The 22,566-nt window shown below is 44.3% G+C and overlaps 1 protein-coding gene across 1 annotated transcript in view; it reads right to left on the reverse strand.

Moving 5' to 3' along the window:
* Positions 1-21,503, reverse strand: part of adamts9 (ADAM metallopeptidase with thrombospondin type 1 motif, 9) — a 32,027-nt gene extending 10,524 nt beyond the window's left edge. Inside the window, exons 1-29 of the mRNA XM_037251777.1 lie at positions 21,028-21,503; positions 20,496-20,869; positions 18,825-18,987; positions 16,999-17,333; positions 16,146-16,229; positions 15,937-16,061; positions 15,816-15,856; positions 15,568-15,673; positions 14,935-15,081; positions 14,370-14,511; positions 14,170-14,274; positions 13,416-13,561; positions 12,819-13,000; positions 12,590-12,726; positions 12,006-12,123; positions 11,786-11,881; positions 11,045-11,211; positions 10,758-10,887; positions 10,199-10,325; positions 9,886-10,096; positions 9,628-9,792; positions 9,004-9,165; positions 8,104-8,223; positions 6,934-7,041; positions 6,695-6,862; positions 6,006-6,254; positions 5,381-5,542; positions 4,964-5,140; positions 889-1,059 (exon numbers count right to left, since the gene is read on the reverse strand). Coding sequence (XP_037107672.1) covers positions 889-1,059; positions 4,964-5,140; positions 5,381-5,542; positions 6,006-6,254; positions 6,695-6,862; positions 6,934-7,041; positions 8,104-8,223; positions 9,004-9,165; positions 9,628-9,792; positions 9,886-10,096; positions 10,199-10,325; positions 10,758-10,887; positions 11,045-11,211; positions 11,786-11,881; positions 12,006-12,123; positions 12,590-12,726; positions 12,819-13,000; positions 13,416-13,561; positions 14,170-14,274; positions 14,370-14,511; positions 14,935-15,081; positions 15,568-15,673; positions 15,816-15,856; positions 15,937-16,061; positions 16,146-16,229; positions 16,999-17,333; positions 18,825-18,987; positions 20,496-20,869; positions 21,028-21,124 — 4,515 coding nt within the window. The 5' untranslated portion in view covers positions 21,125-21,503. The remainder of the gene's footprint in view (positions 1-888; positions 1,060-4,963; positions 5,141-5,380; positions 5,543-6,005; positions 6,255-6,694; positions 6,863-6,933; positions 7,042-8,103; positions 8,224-9,003; positions 9,166-9,627; positions 9,793-9,885; positions 10,097-10,198; positions 10,326-10,757; positions 10,888-11,044; positions 11,212-11,785; positions 11,882-12,005; positions 12,124-12,589; positions 12,727-12,818; positions 13,001-13,415; positions 13,562-14,169; positions 14,275-14,369; positions 14,512-14,934; positions 15,082-15,567; positions 15,674-15,815; positions 15,857-15,936; positions 16,062-16,145; positions 16,230-16,998; positions 17,334-18,824; positions 18,988-20,495; positions 20,870-21,027) is intronic.
* Between the last annotated feature and the right edge of the window lie 1,063 nt (positions 21,504-22,566).

Raw genomic sequence — 22,566 nt, forward strand, 5'->3', positions numbered from 1 at the left:
TACCATGCATGTTTTTGGAATGTGGGAGGAAATTGGATTAAACCCACACAAGCACGAAACTCCACACAGGAAGGCCGGGATCGAACCCACAACCTCGCCATTGTAAGACAGACATGCTAACCAGTGCCCCACTGTGCCGCCCAACATTGCAGCAAACACACAAAAACTTTTGGACAAGTTTGTCTGAAGGACCTAGTATATGTAACTCAAATTTGATGCCAACCGGAGAAAAAACTGTTGAGGCAGTGTTGATACGTACAAATCTGTACAACCATGTCTTAACACCAATATCATTTCCTTCTGGTCTCATTCCTGCTCTGCAGCTGTTCTGCAAAGACGCACATCCTATCTGATGTATGAGCTACAGATGTGTTTGTGTGCTTTGATGCCTCTTGGCCAGTGGGGGAAATTCACCAAAGGTCTACACACGCAAGAGGTTGAAAAGGAAGCTAAACAGTTGGCTTGAATAGAAAGGCATTTATGTTCTTCGATTTTAAGGAAGTAATGCTTCGGTATGATGACGTGGGTATACGGTACGCTTTCTATTCAAAGTATAGACAATAAAGAGCAAAAAGTACAGGACAGAGATAAAGACTAATTTTTTAATTTATTTAATTAATTTTAATCAAATTTAAAGTGAATGAGAAAGGCTGCTTTAGTTGGCAGCAAATGAAGTGGGCTGTGTTCACACCCACAAAAGCGCAAACCTCCTTTTTAAAAAAAAAAAAATATGATGGCCTATGCGCCTAACCTATCACACCTTCGCACAGATTAGAGTACACAATATGGTTGCCGAAGTTGATATACATTAAATTGACAAGGAGGCAAAAATAATAATAGTTACATTATGAAAATGGAGTGCTTTATGGGTGTGTGAAAGAAGCCTACCTCCTCCCAACTGCCGGTCTTCCACTTGGGACAGCGGCCGCCTCTGCAGCGCCTCTTGTTTCGGGGTTTGGGGCTCAAATGCTGGCAGTTGTCATCTTCAACAGAGCGACCTGAGCTGTTCAAACAGCGCACCTTGCGGGACTTGAAGCCTTTTCCACAAGAGGCAGAGCACTGCAAGAAATCAAGAAAATCGAGTTGAATAAAAAAAAAATGTCCATAATTTATCATTAATTCGAGATTATGAAAAACATAACCACGACACGTACAATTGCACAGAATGAAACATAACCAATCATATTGTAAAGAGAAGAATTCAACTGTCACCTCACTGAACAAAAAAACCCACCCAAATACAAACTAAATGAAAATCAAATAGGAGGATTTTAGAGTGAAATCTATAGAAGGACTTAAAATGTGACAAATGTGCAGGTGAAATTCACTCTTTTCCCTATTTTATGAATTTGCATGATTTTTGCGCACCCAATAACAGCATGCATCAGATAACCCCGGCGGAACTTTCTTTCACTTCCAGGTTCACAGAGTCACTGCAAGACTAACTTGATGTGACAGGCAGAGGACACGCTCACACAGACCGTGCAGTTTCACTGAGGGCTGGGAAGGGGGTGTGGAGTGAGCTCAGATAATCACAGGGGGCGTAGTACAGTATTTGGGGATGGATGGAAAGTGACAGGCTCAGAGTTGAATGGGTACGTGGCCCAGCGTGCAGTGCTGTCCCGTGCAGCAAGATAATGTACTGGACAGGAACGCCATGTGACCTTTCTCCTCATTCAGACCTCATTCATCAATGAAAGGAATAATAAAATAAGGACTTCGTTAATATATATATATATATATGTGTGTTGAGTGATTTGGGTAATAATTAAGGTAAACTACGGGCCCAGTTTGTTTCACATAAAACCACAAATGTAAAAAAGTGGCCACCCGTATTTATTAGTTTAATATGGCCAATATAAGCACAACAGATTCGGAATAGTTCAGATGGTGTGGCTCACACTGAGACGAGGCAGAATGTTTTTGCAATCTAGGTCATTCCTCGAGTTTCATCTGCTTTTCTTTTTTTTTCTCACAAGGTCTTTCTAGCTGTTGTTGCGTGCTGAAGTGCCCTCAGAATACCCTGGGACTCGCAACCACTGGCTCAAATTGAAACATTATGTGTGATAACAGTAAATGAACACCCTTGTGCAGGATTTATTAGCTTCTCTGAGGTTCTGACAGTATATGGAGCAGCACACACAACCGTGCATGTGTACAGTATGAACTCACGACAGGCAAACAACAGAAATCAAATCACAACTTGCTAATTTAAAAGAAGCCTTAGTTTATCTTTTATGTAAGATTAAAAATAAAATCAGAGCCAATCGAAGGACCCCCCCCTCTAAATCCCGCCTCCAATTTCTCAGAAGTCTTTCTATGGTGATGAGGAGAACCGGGAAGGGGCCCCTGTCCAGATCAAACGTGACCCTTGACCCTGCCAATGCACCATGGCATTGTCTTGCTGACGGCCCGCTCCATTCGAGTCACTGTCAGCGGCCCCCACGTTTGTACACCGTCATCAAGCCGCATTAGAGCAGAGTGGAGTGGGCCTGACAGCGAGGGGAAAAGGACACCGGCAGCCTCATAGCAGAGCGCACATCGCCAGGCATCCCAAAAAGGCATTAAAGTCAATAAGCACAGTAAATAAGCCGCGAGGTTTACTGAGGCATTGTCACGCAGGACAAAGATTTACCTTGATGGGAAGCGCTTTGAACACCCCCGCCATAGACGGTCAAAACATGATCGCACAGAAAGGTCAGCAGAGGCCCTGACCGCGTAGAATAACAGTGAGATTGCTCAGTGATTTGTGCAGATTCATTCAGGAAAAACATGCCATTCAGTCGACTGCTAGGGAGGAGCTATTTGAACGGCATTTCATTTGAAAGCCTCTGTCCAAAGCCATACATGAAATCTAGCACACCTCCACTTGCATGTCGCGTGAGTTCTGACCACTCGCGTCGACGGCAATGTCATTGCAACAAGAACAAGACAAAAAGAAGAAGAATGCCCTCAAACGTGACCTCTACTTCACTTTAATTGTGAAATGTTATGGAAGTGAACAGAAATCCAATGAATCCATAAAAAATTAAATATTGACACATTATAATGAAGTAACAATAAATACAAGTAATTACATAAATATACAGAAAACGCTTGTTGAAAACAAAGACTAATACTGCCATTTATGGATAAGAGACAAACCAGACGCTTATTTCAAGAGCCTGTGGATTTGCTGACAGTGAAGTGCTTCTATTTGCGGAAAGTCGATTGATTGGGAAATTCCATACGGCAAAGGGAATATAATTTGAGCGACACATGCTAACGTTGTGTTCAACTTCCACCAAATCGCTAATCTGCAATCACACATGTGGGAATCATTACATGCAACAGCTCTCATTAGAAGATGATGTGCAGTACAAAATGTAGCCACTGCTGTGATAACAGGCCCTTAAAATAAGGTGTGTGGTCACTTGAGACATTTATGGCCAGGAGCAGTCAACTGGGTGGGCTGCATGCAAAAAAAAAAGAAAAGCTGCCCCTAACCACAGATCAGATCACCTCTCACTGGCCGCGATGGGCAAAAATATATTAAAAGTTGGGAAATGACACAACCCGAATTTGTGTTCAGGGCCATCAGCTGCACTGGTTAGCCTCAACAAGTCAGGCTGTGTCTTAGCCAGCCACAACCCCCTGCAGTGCAAGAGGAGAGAAAGCTGTGGCAGGGGGGCTATCATAACAGAGACTGAGGTAGACACACTAGGTTGGCTCAGAGTTGAGAGCTCTGGATACAAAACAATATAAACTCCCCCTGTGGTCACACGTAGCACGTATTTTCAAATACACGTTTTAATAGGCCATTGTTTGAGTGACATTCAAAGACACGACAACATTATGACGCCCTTTGCATGTTCGATTCATCGACACAAAGTGCTCACTTCGTGAAACGAGGAGTCGGCAAAAAAATGAAAATAAAACACCTACCCGTTGGAAACGCAATGGTTTGTGACCATAAGACTTGGATTTTAAATCTCCCTTGTTTGGCCAGAGCAACATTGTAGGTCATCTATCATACTTGCTGAGTTTGTGTTGGTTTCCAAGTGAGGTATTGTTGAACATTGCATTAAGAGCAAGTCCAAGTACTGGATGAAGCAAACACTGACATGAGTTTTACCGACCGATTGATTTGTTTATACTACGGAAAGCTGTGAGGGCCCTCCGCGATACTGCGACGTGGGCCTTAAGACAAATCTCGACACAATAGCCATTTCAAATATGCACACTTGGTAAAAAGTAATTATAGCACACAGCACAAACGGAGTCCCACGTTAAGTTGTTTTCTTTAAATGCGCAGATGGGAACCTCCAAATGTCAAATAAAGCGCCGCACATGGAGAATACGGGGCATTCTTTGGATAATAACGAACAAGGCATCATACTGTATATTCCTGATATACAAAAACATTCATCAGTACTTGCACATGAAGAACAATTGGCAATGTTCGAGTACAAAGAGCTAAGACAAAATAAATCACTTTGAAAGATAATGCTATGTACAAATGATAAACAGGCCCAAAAATATCTCAATAAATTATGTATTCAAAAGAATATTTTACAAAACTAACTCTGGTAGTGATACAAAGTGATCCTGATGACTTTGAGTACTAACACACAGCCCAACTACAGTTACGAGAGAAAAGAAGGTTCTTCTGGTCACAGCTGTCACTGAAGCGTTTTGTCGTGATGTAGTGTCTCTGGCAAACTGCAGGACAGCATATCTTTGCCATGTAAGTGCAACAGAAATGGATTTTCCAAATGTCTTGAGGAAACGTTGCAAGCACCAGTGCCGGAGCGGAAGAGAAGGGGACTTAAAAGTCTTAGGAGGATTTCTTTTCTCCAACACAAATAGCACCACGGAAGCCACTTTCAGTACGATTGTGACTCGGTATCACTACTGGCGAAATGTGAGGTTAAAAAAAGAAGGTAAAGAGTATTTTTGTTTTTTTTTTGTTTTATGAGCGTACCGAGCTCCATGGGTCTGTGCTCCAGTGAGGGCTAGACGGGCACGGCTGAGTATTGCACTGCTCCCGATCCGGTGGCTTGTCGTGGATCTCGCAGCTCAGATCATTGAAACGCTCACCGTTTGGACGTTGACATACCACCAGTCTCGTCTTTATCCCGCCTCCGCATGGTTTGGTGCACTGAGGACAGCGTGAAGAGAGGTCCCGTTAAAAAGCAGTTGAAAAGACCAAACAAAACACCACCGCTACCCCGTGGGAATCGCAAAGAATGTGAAATTGAGCTTCAGGTATTTTCCGATGTCCTTTTTCTCATGCAACCTTCCCAAACAGTCAAAGTAATTATCCAAACATAAGCATCCCAAAGTTTGGTTTTCCCACTAGCCCTTTTAACACCAGTAAAGCTGTGTCTGTCTGCCTTACCTCTCCCCAGTTGCCATAGATCCACTGCGGACATGGCCCCGACTCACAGGATCGCTGCTCACTGGGCCGGCTGCGATCCTCACAGCTGTTGGCAGGGTAGCCGTTCTCATCCTGGCACACTACGACCCGCCGCTGGAAACCTCCCGCACATGTGCTGGAGCACTGTTGTCAAAGAGAGAGAGCCAGGAGAACTACTGTCAACCCAGTAGGGATGTGGCACTGCCCGACATTGATGCTAACAGGGGTGTCAAACATTTTTTCACGTAGTCATAGTTTGCATTATGGTTGTCAACCCAAATAAATGTATGAACGCCTCATTATATACAGTATAAGCTACAAAACAAACTGACAAATAACTCATTTTCAAATCAGACGGGTAAAAACTGTTCAAATAGTTAAAAAAAAAAGATGCTTTATAAAAGTGAAGACAATTTGCAATTTTAGTAAAGACACATGAATTTGATGCACAATTTGTATTGAAGGGCCACATAAAATCAAGTGGCGGGCCATATCTGGCCCCCGGGCCTTGAGTTTGACACCAGTATGCTAAGGCTCATTACACACTCTTAAATGCTTCTCTGGACTTTTGCATCTAATTTTAAGATCTCATAAACTGCTCACTCACCGCGCCCCAGGGCCCAGTCCGCCATTGGTGGGATTGGCTTTGAGGAATGATGTTCCTGGCCCTATTGTTTGGTGAGGATGGAAGAGGTCTGGAATCACTGGAGTGGGACGGGCATTGAGACATGGCGCAGTCTTGTTCTGTGCTCGGCCGATCGTCTGGGTCGCACTCGCTGGCGTTGACTTCTTGGTCACTGAAGTTGACACAGACCGCTTGTCGTGTTGTCTTCCCCTGACCGCAGGTTACTGAACACTGCAAAGAGTTTCACATTAGGGATTCAAATGGATGCCCTACTTTCAGTTCAAAGGGGACATTTGCAGTCAATCCAGCCTTTTCCAATGCTGTTCATGTTTAGGGGAGGCGGAGCTTATCCTTGTCCACAAGGTCCCGAAATGGGGCTGCCACGGACACCGGGAATAGAGTGTAAACATAGCTTTAGGATGAACATTGAGGAAGTCATTGAAGGTCTTTGGGTTGTGGGTTTACACAAGCTTGGGTGCGCATATATTTGTTTTTGGCAACCAGAACTGCAGTCGGCCAGTATTGTGACATAAGTGGGCTGATGAAAACCATCTGTAAGCAACGGTGCAGCCCTTGGATTTAAAATTAAACAAAAAAATGCATGCCCCTCCTCTTCTAGCACACACAAAGATACATTTACAAAGCAACACACATACACATTATTTTCTTACCAAAGTCCATTCTAAAACTTTCCACTGTCCACATGCCACGACGGAGCACACTTCTCTGGCAGGAGGTTTTGGGAGTTGAGCACACGCCGACTCATCTGCCACACCGCCGTGGTTGTCACGACAACTGACATAACGCATACGGGTCCCTTTGCCGCAGCTGGCGCTGCACTATTAGAAAGAGGAGAAAAGCTAAGGTCAAAATACAATTGATTATGTATCGATGGCTCACGATCACCAACCTGGGTCCACGAACCAAAGCGCCACTGGGTTTTGTGGCCTTGATGGGACGGGACTTTGGTCCCTGGGGAAACAGGTTGGCTGTTTGGACACTGGGCTAGTTCACAGTCCTGAGAAAGAACCAGCATGCAGACATATGAACAAGATGGATCCTTTGACCTGAAAACACTCATGAATAACGTATGTGGTTCTGTAGGCTGCTGCTTGAGAGTGGTTATGTTTCCCAGCAGCCCGTACTAGCTTAGCAAAACAACATGAGCTGCGTCTCCCTATCAGTTCAAACTATGGATTGTGGCAGTAAGCCACTCAGCATAAAGCACTGATCCCTGTCATAACAGGTCATAGTGGAGTGGTATTCAGGGGTCCAATGCCCATGCTGGCATGGTTCAAAACCCCACCCCTTGTCCATCCCCTAGTCCCTAACCTTCCGCCCTCTTCCCTTTTTCCCTCCCATGCCCTGTTGTGCCCTCTGACCCCCAGTCTTTAGGAATGAGAGCCTTAGTCAAATCTCGCAGGCTCCACATTCCACACTCACGGCGACACTCAAAGCGGCTCCAGGCGTGCGACCAGCAGACACAAATAAATGCTCAGCCTTCCTAAACACCATCTCGACTAAGTGGCAAAAATATAAACCTCTCTAACCTTGCATTTACGAAACCTCCATCAATCTATCTGCACTGCTCTTCCTAAGTCCTACTTGGCTGCTGCTGGGACTGGCAGCTTGATGGCCGACTTTATGGCTGGCTGGGTAGAATCACAACAAGGTGGGCCCACTGATTCGGGGTCACTGCTTCAGCTAACCCAGGCACCGGAATGAAGAACTGCTGCAACTAAAAGAGAAGCAGGCTCATCCTGAGTCTGCATGCCAATTTATTATGACCATATAGGAAACCCATGTAGACCATGCATTCAATACTCTTATTGTTTCTTACATAACACAGAACAGTTTTTAATAACATTCTTATGGGGGAATTTCGTCTGAGAGCTCTTTGACTACGTGGGCCAGTGACGTATATTATTTCCCTGCCTTTCCCTGCTCTCAATCCGACAGCTTTATTGAAACCAGGTGGCAATGATAAAGTATGTTTGTGTCTGTGCATTTTTACACAAGATGCCATCCTGAAAAGTAATAAAGGGTGAAAAAAGTGAAGAATTTATTCCCCCTCCCTTACCTGGGTGTCAGTGGGCCGGGTGGCAGCATTACATTCAGTGTCTTCCATGACGGCACCGTAAGATCCTACCACACACTTCACAGCTCGCATCTGGTACCCAAGTCCACATGAGGTAGTGCACTGGGTTCAAAAGACAGACGGAAAATGAATGATGGTGGCAAGCGGAAGGCATCTGAGCCAGTAAAATCAGTTCACAACAAAATTTAGTGAGTCAGCACTGGGAAAGAATCCAAAGTTAAATGCAAGATGAGAATCTCAACACAACACTAAATCTGAAAAATTGACTTCATATTCATTGAAGCCTCTACAAAAGCTAACTCAGAGATTCTACCTTGCACCCGCTTCTGCCTCAGTGGCTCCAATGAAATAGGGTCAAACTTGTTTGGCAGACACTTCAGCTACCATTTGACCATGCTTCATTAAACAGCTTCAAATATACCTTACAAGGGAAATCAAGTCAAAAATCAAATCCAAAATGTGCCACCGTTTGTCACATGTGACAAACATTGCATTCGAGAAGTAAGAATCCGCACAATATTGGAAAATATCTAATTGTTGACTGAGAAATTTGCTGATCGGAAGTGGCAAATCTAAATCGTTACCACCCATATTATTTTGAAGCTGTTATTTTTATGCTGACTGATTTATTACCAATTATGAAACGCTTTAAAAACGGACCTGTGCATCTGGAATATATGCACTGCCGACATGCTTACTCTTACTGGAAGGCGGATATTAAATCAAAGTAAACCCAGCCATTTTACACATACCTCCCAACCATACCTTTGAGATGAATCGCGATACCGCAAAGAACGCAATCTTGTGCATTGCAGCGTGAATTCTGAGCTCCGTTAATCTGTGTGTGTGTTTAGGATAAGAACAATATTGACCGGGTCTTACCTGTCCCCAAGGTCCGACTTGCCAAGAGGCACACTCCTGCTGCTGACACGTCTGGACCGAGTCGGGCTTTGATGAACCGCAGAAGCGGTCATCTAGACGGTCCTCACCAAACTGACACCACGTCCGGCGGTGCTTATAGCCTTTCCCGCACGTTACAAGGCACTGTAAGCAAGATCCATTCATGATTAGAGTCTAGACATACTGAAATAACATCATCCCAGTCATTCAGCTCATGGGAAAATCCTCTTGATGCCATATAGAGGATCCGACACTTATGACATGTCAAGCAAGTGTATATTTTCCCCTCTACAAAGGATACGTGGACTGCATGTAAAAATACTGTGCAGGGGGAGGCATATAGTAGTACAGTGTGGTTGTTTGTATTTGGAGGCACCCACATGGGAGATGTCAAATATTTCTGGAATGCAAGCCAACTCTTTTCAAGCTCCTTGGTCTGCAATGTGTAAACTGTGCCAGTCACTGACCAGTTCAAGAGTTGAGGAAAGCATTGAGGGTAAAGAGGCAAGGCGACACTGCGAGATACCGGCCGGGGGGGGGACACTTGACAGAACCACAAGGAGGGTCCAGTGTCACAAATCTAATTTGAATCACGATTGGACCAACCTCCGACCAGTCTTCAGTGTTCCATTGTGGACAGAGGAATTCATTGCAGGGTTGGACGGCCATCTTGTCCCGTTGACTGCACTTGCTGTCATCGCCCTCAGCCCCCGGTGCCTTTCGACACACTGCCCCTCTTCGGCGGGTGCCTCCACCACAACTCTTTGAGCACTGCATACCAGACAGATCAACAAGAGGAAACATATTGTGTGTCAAAACAAATGTCTGATTCCTTTTGAATTATAACCAGCTCAGCTGTTTCACCTCGGACCAGGACGAATACTCCCAGCCTCCGGGATTACAATCTCCATGACAAGCTTCCTTGTCGTCAGGTTTGCGCTGCCCGCTGCAATAGCGATCGTCAACTTTTTGGCTCTTTCCGTCTGCGTGGCTGATTTTAGCACAGAATATGTCCAAAGTGCGATATCCGACACCACACCGAGCAGTGCATTCACTCTTTCGAGCCACATGCCACCTTCATTGCATGGATAATAAGAGAGCATCATCAATACAAGAATGATTTGATTTAGCTTTAAGCAAAAACGTTAAAATAGTCGGTCAAAGTGGTGACACAAACCTCAGTTCACATTCAGTGTTGCAGGCCTCAGGCGTGACCATCGGTCTTGGTATACCATGACACCTCTGGTCTGAAACCACCACCCTGTCAGACTCTCTGCTACAGAGAACTTTTCTCTTCCTCTCTCCTAAGAAGACACCAACAAACAAGTCAGTCAACTGCATTGGAATAACTCAGCCAATCCTCCATCAAGCCGCTCCAGTTGTGTTTTTCCAGGCCTTCCCTACAAATTAAAAACCACTAATCACTGTGGCTTGTTCAGGCAGGTCATACTCAAAAAGGTGATTAAGAGACTGACAAAGTGTTGGAGCCATGAGTCGAAGGAATTCACATTTACCTCTGCGCACCTAAATATTCGCTCACATATGCGCAGACACGGAACAGAAAAGTAATTTCCTGTGAAGATGAGCCAAATCTTTGCACCTAAGGTTGCCAAGTTTCACTATACGTACCTCACTTTTTGTTACGTGCCTCTCTGTTGCTTCCCATCTGTAGTCTCGCCACATCAATCATCATTCAAACACCCTTGCAAAGACTGCTAACGCGATTTAAGCCTCACCTTGGCACAGACGGCTGCACTCCTGCCACGGACCATAGGCATCCCAGAAGAACTGCTGAGGTCTATCCTCTATGGGGATGTTGAAGGAATATCTGACATCTGGGTTGTAAAGGTTCCCCACAGACAGCACCTACCGTGAAGATAGACATTGTAAAACAGATTGAATGCAGGATTTACGACCCTGAGGTTCTCCCGTACAGTCACAGCTCTAACCTCAGAGGGGTTTTGAATTCACTTCATATAGGAAGCAGTTGTTCCTTATCTTAGTAGAAGGGAATGAAGTTTACCTGGACGACGATCTCCTCTTCGATGCGCTCGGTACAATTAATCCTCTCAATAACATGGTCAGAGCCACTGTACTCGATGACGGCGTTTCCGACTTTAATTTCCCTTTTAAACATGCTGACTACAAACTCTCCATTAAGCAGGAATTCTCCACGACTATTTGATATGGCTGCAGGGACACAGAGAGAAGTGGTCACATGGGCTGCTTTATCCCACAGGAGCTCAAACTCGCTTTGCTTAACATGTCTACAACTCCAGAAATAATATCGCTCTGTCATAGTTATACACAAGCTTGAGCTGACCTAGCAAATACTTGAATTATTGCGAAAAAGTATTTCCTTATATTCCCGAGAAGTACCATCTATGCTTGTCCAGTCCTGTCGCAGTCTGATTGCTGCACTCACTAACCCTAATGCGATTATAGATTTGATTTCCTTCCTTTAATTTCCCGACCATTTCACACATTATGTTCATATGAATGCCCTTCTTTCAGGGAGCATCTTTCGGTCATTTTTTTGAGCATGCAGAGACAAAACATGGATTCCAATGCTGACTTGTAAAAAGAAAAAAAAATGCTGAAATTCACATATTATATCACAGACAGTACAGAAGAAAGTCTTCTCGATAATATGCAATCTTATCTAATCTATACAAAGTTGCAAGTGTGACACTTCTGCAAACTACCAGCACTGTAATAAATATGTTGATCTTATTGCCTTGGTGAGCAAAGACTTATTTCTTACCGAGGTAATTGTCATCCTCCGGTTTCCCTGAGTAGCTGTGTTGACGAACATCAATGTTTGTAGCACCACTGGGTATCCGCACAACTTCATTGTAGCCTGAGCATGAATGCAAATTATTATACATCATGCTAATTGCTAATTCTACAGTAAGCACATGTGGGGACCCACCCACATAGTATATAACAGCTGGACTGCATTTGGGAAAAAAAAACTCACTCACCATAGCGTACAATGTTGAAAGTGTTTGCCACAGTTTTACAAGAAGAGTTGTCACCACCACACACACCGCACTTGTCTCGTCTGGCTTTAGAGTTTAATACGTGGTCACAGCCAGCTTGCTGCTCAGCAATGAGAGGACAAGGATATGTGTTACAGAATTTGTTTTTTTCAATTTCTTATTCTGTGCAGTATAATATTGTTCAGGATTGAAGACAGGGTACTCCATGGACTGCTCACCGGCTCACTGTCGTTTCGTTACGCAAGGTCAGTTACGCATACTGTACTTATGTGCCCCTTGATATACGTCCCCGATTCCAATCTCCCATCTGAACTACATTTGCTTTGTAACACACCATAAGAGATGGCACATAAGCTAAACCACATGTAAGTGGTTTCAGCAAGACATTTTTAATATCTACAAGGATGTATAGTCTAGCCCAAGTCAAACGAGATCAATCAAACAACACTTGCCAAGACCAGTAAATCCAGTCAACGGCTCGCTAACCCAAACATTGTGTGAAGCTTCGGCCTCTTCAGATCGCTGGAGGATGTCGTGAAGTGCAACCATTAAGCAAGAAACCTCACCCTGCACAAGCCTTGGACGCAGATGTCATTGGTATCAGGTCCGCACGGCGTGCCGTCGGTGACCCGGTCCCTGAGCTGATAGTAGACGGTGCTACCTGCTACCCTGCAGAACAGCTTACATCTGTCCTTCATCAGGACTGGCCACGAGACAATAGGAAGACAAATATGACTTACTAGTTATTCGGACACCATTATTGAATAGAAAGATCTCGGCGGGGGCAAGACTGACTTCCACTGTATTTGGGCACCCAGCGAACATTAGGAGGTAGACCGTTGATGTTGAAATGCCTGCCGTCAAAAGCGGCGCACTGCTCCTCTCTGAAGTCCTTCTTCTGCTTGGAGCACGGCTCAGAGTTACAGGAACGGAACTTCATCCGGCGACCGACACAGTACATCCCTCCATTCCTTGGCCTGGTGGGGACACATCACGAGAGAGGAGTAAGTACAAACCAAAAAAATGTCTCAACAGTGTCTAATGGAGGGCTCGTTTGTGTTTAACAGATTAGAAAAATGTAAAAAATTTAAAAAATAAAATAATCCCACCTACTGAGAATAGTGATCAATGTCAGCCTAGTTGGCATAAAAGCAAACATCGTTTTCAAAAGACCATTCCTCCAAAAATTCTTTGCACGCCTTCCTTGCCCAACTCCTGTTTGATTTGTGTATTTACCGGGAATTGAAAATTGGCCATTAGCAAAAGCGTGGCTGAACATTAGCTATGGCAAGAATTCCCTTAGGGTGGATTGATCTATGGAACATTGACTTTGGCATCTAAGATGGAGACAAGGTCCAGCGGGCATGCGTGACTACAAAGACGAGTGCTCACACGGGTCGGTTGCATTCGCGCTCGGCGATCTTGATGCCGCCGCCGCACGTCCGAGAGCAGGTACCGAAAGGGCTCCAAACTCCCCACGCGCCCTCCACAGGTGTGGGGTCATGCTCTTTGGTTATACACAGCCCGTGTTTGCAGTGCTGCATGAGGAGAGGAAGGTAAACAGGTTTTGGAAAGGAAAAATAAAGAGGGAGGAAAGAACAGCAATAAAACGTTAGAGGAAACCAAAGACACATGAAATAATTTTCTTAGAATAGCCCAAACAGCTGCTCGGCTGCTCTTTGATGCTAATCTGAAAGAAATTACAGTAAAATATTTCATCTCTGCATCTGTCTGACTAGAAGAAATGTCAAACAAGTCAATGAACATCTCAGCTCATAACCGCAGGATAATCACGCACGATAGGACAAATGTGGTGTAAGAATTTAGTGTGGTCAGCATAAGTTCAACTATGCGTGTGTTTGTCTAGGACATTTAGACCAAATGCCTCCTTCATGTCCTCTCATTACTAATGGAAGGATGTGAGGTGGATCATTAAAGCTGGGTGAGAATTTTGCAACGACTCCCCATACAGATAGTCTTCACGGCTAAGGTGAGTCAGGCAAACGCGAAACTATCCTCCTTCTTTAATGCGGACTGTTTATGCACATGACTATAAAAATTAATTCCCTAATGAAATTGAATTCAGTGAATCCATATTTTTTTCGGATTTAATGAACATTTGCCATTATTTATTGATCCCATTTACCTTTCCTGGGGAGCAATCAGTGCCGTCAGCCCACGGCATGTGTTGTGTCCTGCAGCCCCTCTGGGCGCCCTCCGGGCTGGTGCACCACAGCCTTCGACATTGGGTCTGACAACACACACAATAAACACCACTAAATATCCTGTCAGATACTTGGCATCTTCTCCTCGTTTCGACAACATCGCTCTTTACAATGGACTTACCATATAAGGGCACACCTGTGTTCCTGGCCCAAATATCAATTCACACTGTTTGTTGACATTGTATACCCATCCAGGCAGCTGCTGCGAAAGACCGTATGGCCGAGAAACGGGCTCGTCGAGCAAGCACTCGCCATAGCCTGTGCTATTAAGAAATGAAAATAAAATGACTTCAAAGAAAAAAAAAAAAAAGGAAACAAAAGACAGAAACAGACACACACAAAAAAAAGAACAGCACATGTTTATAAACACATCTCTGGCTGTATTCCATTCCATTAGCACAGTTTTTAAAGGGAGTAGAATAAGCTAGTTGGGAGTTGGGTAAGAGATTTTTGGACAGTTGCCAGATACTATTCTGTTTACATTTCCTAAAGAGCTGATCTTTTTTTTTTTTTTGTTAGAAGAAACAAACTGTTCTGAGGAGCCAAGGCGTTATCAAGTGTGTCTGTGTTCCCTACACTACGCTCCCAAGTTGTTTGAGTTCTTTAGCAGCTCCTCCAAATCAGAACAAAAACATAATCCATCTCAAACCATTCGGAGCGGTCGTGAGGAAAAGAGTGCGACATACTCAAGGAACTCTGTGATGTACTTCCTGCTGCACTTGGACCACATCCAAGGATTTGTGTTGTAGTTGAGTGTGGGAGCCATTACGTGTTGCTGGATCTTAACGCCGTCCTCCTTACATTTATTGCTGTCATCGTGAGGCATGTTGAACCTGGAAGACAGAATGCAGTGTCAACTCACTTCTGCTTTTAAAAAGAAAATAAATTTGGACATTTATTTGAAAATAAATGTAGACCCCCCCCCACACACACACACTTTATACAGCCTCCCTCTGACAGGTACCATATAACACTGCTAAGCTGTCGCTGTGCAAGTCGTCACCGCTTGACGCGGATCAAAACGGAATTCAACAATCCCACCGTTTGTTAGTGTTTCGAAAGAGCATTTGTTAAAGATGATGGGGTCCGTAACAGTCTCCGGTGTCGTGGGCTAACAGGCCCGTGCTCTGGCTGACTCAAGACTTTGGACCGAAAAAAAAAGAGTTTATGCACGTGGGCAAAGGTAATCATCAAAAATAACACTTGAGGAAAAAAAAAGAAAGCTGTCTCCTCCTTCACATGTGACTTCCTCGAAAGTGTTAGACTACCAATACTGTGGTGGAGGAATGCTGACGAAACCTCTCACATGCGCTACTCACACGTGGCCAAGTTCATGAGCGATGGTGAACGCCGTGCTCAGGCCGTTGTCTTCGCTAATGCTGCAGCTCCTGTACGGATCACACACAGTGCCCAACTCTGCCAGTCCTGCAAGGTTTAAGTCACTTCATTAGGTACACCAGAACAGAGCATCACTGGAGATGTCAGCTTTGGAAAGTTTTGATTACCACTGACTTTGCCAGTGATAAGAAGAAAGATTTTGTCCCTGTTTTTTCAAATCGCTACTTACCTAAAGTGTCACATTTGTCCCTCGCTCTGCAGATGTCTTGTCTATGGAAATAGAAGAGAAAAGATGAATAAAAGGGAAGATCGCTATTAATAGCCTATAGTAAAAAGATCTGGGTGTGCACCTTGTAATCAGAATGGCAGTATCATGGTGTGAGTGGTGGTTATCATCCAAGACATTTTGGCCATGCTGCCAAATGCAGAAATTCTTCAAAGTGGTCTGTGCGTTAAATGAAACAAGGGGACCATCCTAAAAAAATAAATAAAAAGAAACTGATGCAGAAAATGCACAGTATCTTCTTTGGCTCTGTGGATGTTAATTATGATTATTTACCTGCTCGTTGTTTATAATGACTAACTTCACAATCACTATGTTAATTAGATTGCCAATGCTGGGGTCCTTGTAGATGGAAGACACCTGAAAGGGGGAAAAAAATAACAGTTTTATTATTCAAGATAGCTCAAATTAGACTATCTTCTTTTGGGGATGGCCACCATGTGCTTTATAGCTAAGTCGTGTAAGTCATTTCAACTCTCCTTTGAGGTTTGGCGGCTCCAGACGCCTTCAAAAGATGAGTTGCTATGTGTGATATATGCTGTGTGTGTGATATACCTAAACATATTTTTCAGCATTTATCAAAGCTGCCTGACAGGTACCGCTTCGAATTGCCCTTGGCTGTTTGTAATTTGTTTTTAGCCCTGCCCAAGGCTTCCCCTTTCCCTCCCACAGATCCCAAAACGTCAAAGACTATGGGAGTAGATACAAGAAATGTTCAAAATACAGTGGGAAGGAAAAGTCTACACACCCCTGTTCAAACGTCGGGTTTTTGTCATCTAAACTAATAAAACTGAATTGAACTGAAATCGGCGATGTTCAGAATGAACCCATCACATTCAAACTCAAGTTTAAGGCATCTGATTAACCCTGCATGAAGGTCATCTTCTATAGTATCATTTCACTGACATTTTTGCGGTCACAAGCCGTGGTCTGCGGAGCGCTTATTATGTACAACACAAGAGCTGCCAACAGGCTAAAAGCTAAATTGAAGGAACTGCAGACATTTCTAGCAAGTACTGTTTGCAGAGCACGTGTGACAAGAATCTCTCGTTGTCCGGAGTCAAAATTCGTCCCAGATTACCAGCTTGTTTATATTTTGCAAAAACATGCTTGAACGAGCGGCACTTACGATGGACATTAAGGTGAGGATGTAGTGCTGCAGGTTGCCTCCGTGATGGTCCACCATTTTGCTGTCGGCCACCAACATGACTTCAACAAAGCGCGGGAAGGAGAGGAAGCGCTTGGAGCGCTTGTGAGGTTTCGAGTCATCGCTGCTGCTTTCATTTGCACTTTTTGCGCCTACGCTGCTGCTGTGTGATTTGTGCAAGGCATCCCCGTTCAGGCGCCCACTTAGTAACTCCACATCACTCAATATTCCAGTCCTGGGAACAAACACTCTGTCCAAGGCCGCCCCATCTGTTGGCTTTTTCCTCAGCTTGTGCCTCTTATGCCTGTGTTTGAGTTCTAAAAAGAACAGGGGGTGAGAAATGTGTTAATAGATAGACATGGCGGGTTATACGCATAAGGCCTTCAGAATAAAGATGCTAAAACTTTCTGTCATGGTCCAGATATGTTGCTGTCTCTTTCACTTTTCTTCATTTCAGCTCAAATTGTGCTGAATGCCGCCTGCAGTGCTTTTTTTCCCCCCTCTCGGAAGAGGGCAAAGAGTTCAGGTTAGGTAAACCTGGCAGAAGGCCATAAAAAAAGTAGCACAAGCTGAAATGCACACACCAAAAGAAGACCACTCCAATAAAGTGCGAAACTTGACATTCTCATCCTACTGGGAAATGAGTTTAACATCACGCCGGAACGGAACTGCAGAATTCTCAGCTTGCATTGCTGAATCCAAACCAGCTCACTCTGTGGGGTGTCATAACTTCTCAACAATTGAGAATCAGGACAAGAATGACTTGAATACGTGCTACCTCTGCGAAACACAAATGCTACTGACACCAAACATCTGGCAGACAACAAAGAAAAGATCTCAACTAGTAGTTGAAATAGGAGCAGCTGTGGGAATATCTTGCTCCTAATTGTGTTGTCATTGTCTCACATGCAAAACCAAAGTCAGAAATCAGACAGCCATTATTCAAGGGCGGAAACAAAATAAGCCGACAACATGAATGCAATCGTTTAACGCTAATAGCTAACGTATTGACATCATGGCTTCAAATAAAGTTTGCAGATCATTATCACAGACAAGTCCTAATGCAACACAATTGGGTGTCTGGACCACTCCAACAGCTGATTCAGGATCACCATGGCAACAAAAGCAAAGGTCACAGGCTCCTCATTACAAGCAACAATGGCTTTGTGTTAATTTAAAACGAGTCCAGAAGTGTTGCTTTAACTTTTTGATGATTTGACACTTTCAAGTTGGCGTGGATTTCACGAAAACGACACTGCGTCCTCATGGTAGTGGGTCGGCCCAGTTTCCTTATCATAAAGTGAGAGGAAGCCCACGAGTCAACAGGAAGTTCAAACAGTAAACTGAGATGAGATGATACAAGGGAGAACTTCCAAATGAGTCTTAATTCCTGTGCGGGACAAGCTTGCACTCTGCTGTGGGTCGGCTATAATGATCGACCCACACATTGTTTGAAATTGAACAACATGTCATTTCGATATCATAATGGGTGAATACGTTTCAATTCCACACCCAAGTGGAAAATCCACAATTTTTATTCATATTGGCTCTCCAGGAATTCTTTCGCCAGATAAGCTTTGCATGTTATGATTATGCTGCAAAAACTCAACAGGCTCAGTTACTATTGTATAATCATTTCCTGATACAAGTGATTGTGAGGACTCTGGGAATGACGCAGCTGCTGACATCTGTGGGAACCCACTTAAAGGTCTGACGTGACCCGCACACCCACACGTGCGCACACACACACATGCTTGACTCCACATGAGTCGACTGTGAGTGCCGTCATGCACACCAAATGGCTTTACCTGAAGTGTCACAAGCTGAGCTGTCCCCAGATTTGTCTTTTTCGGGTGCACTCTTCTTGTACACGATATGAGGTTTTGTGTGTTCCTCTTCATAATGTTCTCCTTGGTAGTTGTGAAGGGGCTCGACAAAATATTCCCCTTCTGGAGATCTGAAGGTGCCAAACTGAGAAGGGGGGGGACAAAGGTTAATTTATGCTGTTTATACAAACATATTTAGCAAATGTTTACCTTAATAGTATTTAATTGAATCCTGCCATGATCAAGATTTTGTCATTTCATTCAAAATATTTTTAGTAAGCATCAGTGGAATGGGGTTCATAAAGCATTTGAGAGGAATTTGCATGCACTTAATAATGGTCCCAAAAGTGAAACCCATGATGGCTATCAGAGACTGTGTATTGTTTTGTGTTCTTGGCAAGCGAACGTAAAGTACTTCACGATGTACAGTACTCCACATGGCGCATTTAATATAGAGGCCTGCGGTGCACTCGATAAGGTACATGCCAACGCGAGCACTTTCCATGTGGTGTTCACTGACGTGCGAATGACTTGATGCTTCAGCAAGTATTAAGCAATTGTGTGTGACAAGATCCATCCGTGCATCTATGCATCCATCCATCCATCTGCTGCCTTTGGGTGAAAGGCAGGGCACATGAACCAGTCAATCAAAGGACACAAAGACCAACAAACATTCACACCACTGCATGTTTTTGAAATGCGGGAGCAGTCCGGGGTGCTTTTTTCATCCGATTCATCGATTAATCAACAAACTCCTCGACAGATTAATCGATTATTAAAGTAAATGTTAGTTGGTGCAGTATTTGTATCGTTGTTTATCTATCTATGCCAGTATCGTACAGTGACAAGCAGAAGAATCAATGCTCTTGTACCTGTACATTTTTCTCATGTAAATTCCATGCTTTGGCTTAATAAAGATTGGGAAACATTGCATAGGGTTGCAGCTCGGTCATGGTTTGCTTTTCCCAAGGGGAGGGTGTTCTTTCCAAGACGTCCTTTGTGATCATAAATTTATTGACCATGGCCTCTCTGACAAGTATCATACAATAAATCGTTGTGGCCACTCGTGGTATTCTATGTTCAAATAATGTGCCCTCAGAGCTTTGGCAATGAATAACAAACTGTCAGGAAATGGAGCAACCCAATCTCAGCAAATGCTTGAAATTGTTGAGTAGGCATTTGGGACAGAATTGGTCATTAATCGTCACTTCATCTTGGTTACTATGTATAAATACAACTTTCAGAGGAATCCTGACTCTAAATCGTTTTTTGAAAGTCTGGGAGTGGGGTTGACCAGTGGTGACGTCAGTACCGCGCGTACTCGCGCCGTAGTGGCGTGCGTAAACGCGTCAGCGACTACTGACCACAAACCAAATGGGCAGGAGAGATGGAGCACTTTGCAATTTGCATCTGACATTAAAAACGTGACGTATCTGCACAGCCATTTGCTGACTTGACACTTATTGTGCTGTTATATCAGCACAGAAAGAAAAAAAAACACGATTTTATATCGTGTATGTTGGTGCGCATGCCTTTGCAAAGATGGCTTACGAAAGTTAGACTTGACAGATTTTAAGACGTCGCTCAAAGTACACACGTGTATGATTCATGTGCTTTCAATAATAATAATAATAATAATAATAATTAACTCACCAGTCCGGAGCATAAACTGATGATTGCGGCGTGCTCTGATTTGGCATTTACTTGTCCTTTATAGAAGCAGTGCCTCAACTCTGTGTCCTCCTCCTCCTCCTCCACGTTATCTCCTCTAGGTACTCCAAGTATTGTCACAGTGTATAGCGGGGCGATAAATTCCGAGTCCAACGTAAGGTTGAGGTGATAGTTCTGTCCGAAAGCAGAAATCCTGTAATGGATATTTGGAGAGCCCCAGTGCTCCGTAATATTGTCGCTCTTCTCGTCCAAACTTCGCCGTTTCCTCTTGAAGTGCGCGCTGCTCGGGAACTTGTCACCGGTTCCGTCCACTCGCACCGGTGTGACTATCTCATAGGGGCCAATGTCCTCTTTTACTGCACGTGTAAACACAACATTGAGGAATGTTACCCTAAAAAATACCCAAAGTGCTGCATTCATTCATTCATTCATTCATTCATTCATTCATTCATTGACTCCCAACTGTGCCAAAGTAAAGTATACTTAGACTATAGTCCTATTGAGAAATACTTACCTGTGCTTGGATTCAAGAGCAGTGTCCCCGTGGATGCGTCTGCCGATAATAAATCAGGGAATAGCAGGAATCCCAAGCCCCAAAAGAGCACATGCATGATTGTCCACTTTCAGAGGAGAGCGGCAGCTTGTAGCTACTCCTGTAATCTTAGTCCTAATAATAACACCAAGAATGTCAATAATAATAAGCACTATGATAAATAATCTATTCCCCCGGGCAGTCCAGCATTTCCGTCTGTGGTCCCCACGCCACATCCAACACAGTGTGTTATCCTCGACTCGCGTAGTACGGATGTTCTCTGGCCGCCGAGGTACACTGCTGCTGGGACGTGAGAGCTCCGCAAGTTCCGAGGCCAACATGCATACTGCACAGAGGGGTGGGCTGCTCCAAAAAGGTCTGCTCCGCTACAGAGTGAGCGTGTGTGTGTGTGTGCGCGCGCGCGCGTACTGAAAGTCTGCACCAGCTCTCTCCCCCGGCGAGGGGCGGGCTCAGACAGCCAAGGTACACTTTTGCACAAGCTTCTCCCGTCAACTGGTGGTCGCGCGTCCCTTTTTGGTTCTCAGGTGCCAGCGTGCTGCACTACCGCGTGTGAGTGTTTTAATCACCACAAGCCATGCAGGGGTCCCCGTAATCACAGTGGCCCACTATAAGGAATTCTCATAAGAAATTCAAATTATGGGATAATAACTTTCTTTCAAAAATTTGGGGTTAATCTGGTTTTAAGAGTGGGAATTTGCAGCGGTGCAAAACAGTGACCATGACAGTAAAGTAGGGGCCCAAATAGACAAATACCTGCCCTTGGGCGACTGGTGACTTAATCTTAGCACGGAGGGAGACTTAATAGTTGATGAGAGTGAGAAAATGCAAACTGGCAAGCAGCAGCGCAATATACAGTAGTGGTTTAGGGTATTAAGGAGGTGCTGCAAAAGGGATTGAGAGGGGATCATGGTAATGGCTTTATGAGCCGTAACCCCCTCGGTGGGACAATGCAGCCTGTATGGATGCCTTCATAGGTGCTTTGTTATTTGGGAGATCAAAGTGTGGGTTCTCCTGCACCATTCATGCAGCCCCCCCCCCCCACTCACAGCCCCATGCAGGTGCAGTGTCTATTATCGGGATAGGCGGTATCTTCATTCACAAGTGAAATTGATTCCATGGTCAATTGTGCCTTTGTGTTGTTAAAAAAAGAAAAATCTGTTGGGGCATACTACCCGAAGTGACAGCAAATGGGTTTAATTTGAGATGCCAGGGTTTTGACTGCATGCTTGACTTCTATCAAGGAGTAAATATTTTTCACCTACTCGTGGATTGGAATTTTTTCTAGAAGTGATATGTCGAGGAAAATGTGTGGACTTTAAAAGTCACTCCAGTTCACTGGCTTCCTTCCATCTTTCTCAATAGGGAAGTCATTACAGTTGTGTGTGTGTTCTCAGTGGTCACCGAGGTCATCAGAGTCATCCCCCTCACTTGTGTGCAGGCTACATCATTCAGGGCAGTTACGTATCAGCAGTGTAAACTTCACTTCCCCTCCAGATCAGA

The sequence above is a fragment of the Syngnathus acus genome, chromosome 5 (assembly GCF_901709675.1).
Source record: "Syngnathus acus chromosome 5, fSynAcu1.2, whole genome shotgun sequence".
NCBI lineage: Eukaryota > Metazoa > Chordata > Actinopteri > Syngnathiformes > Syngnathidae > Syngnathus > Syngnathus acus.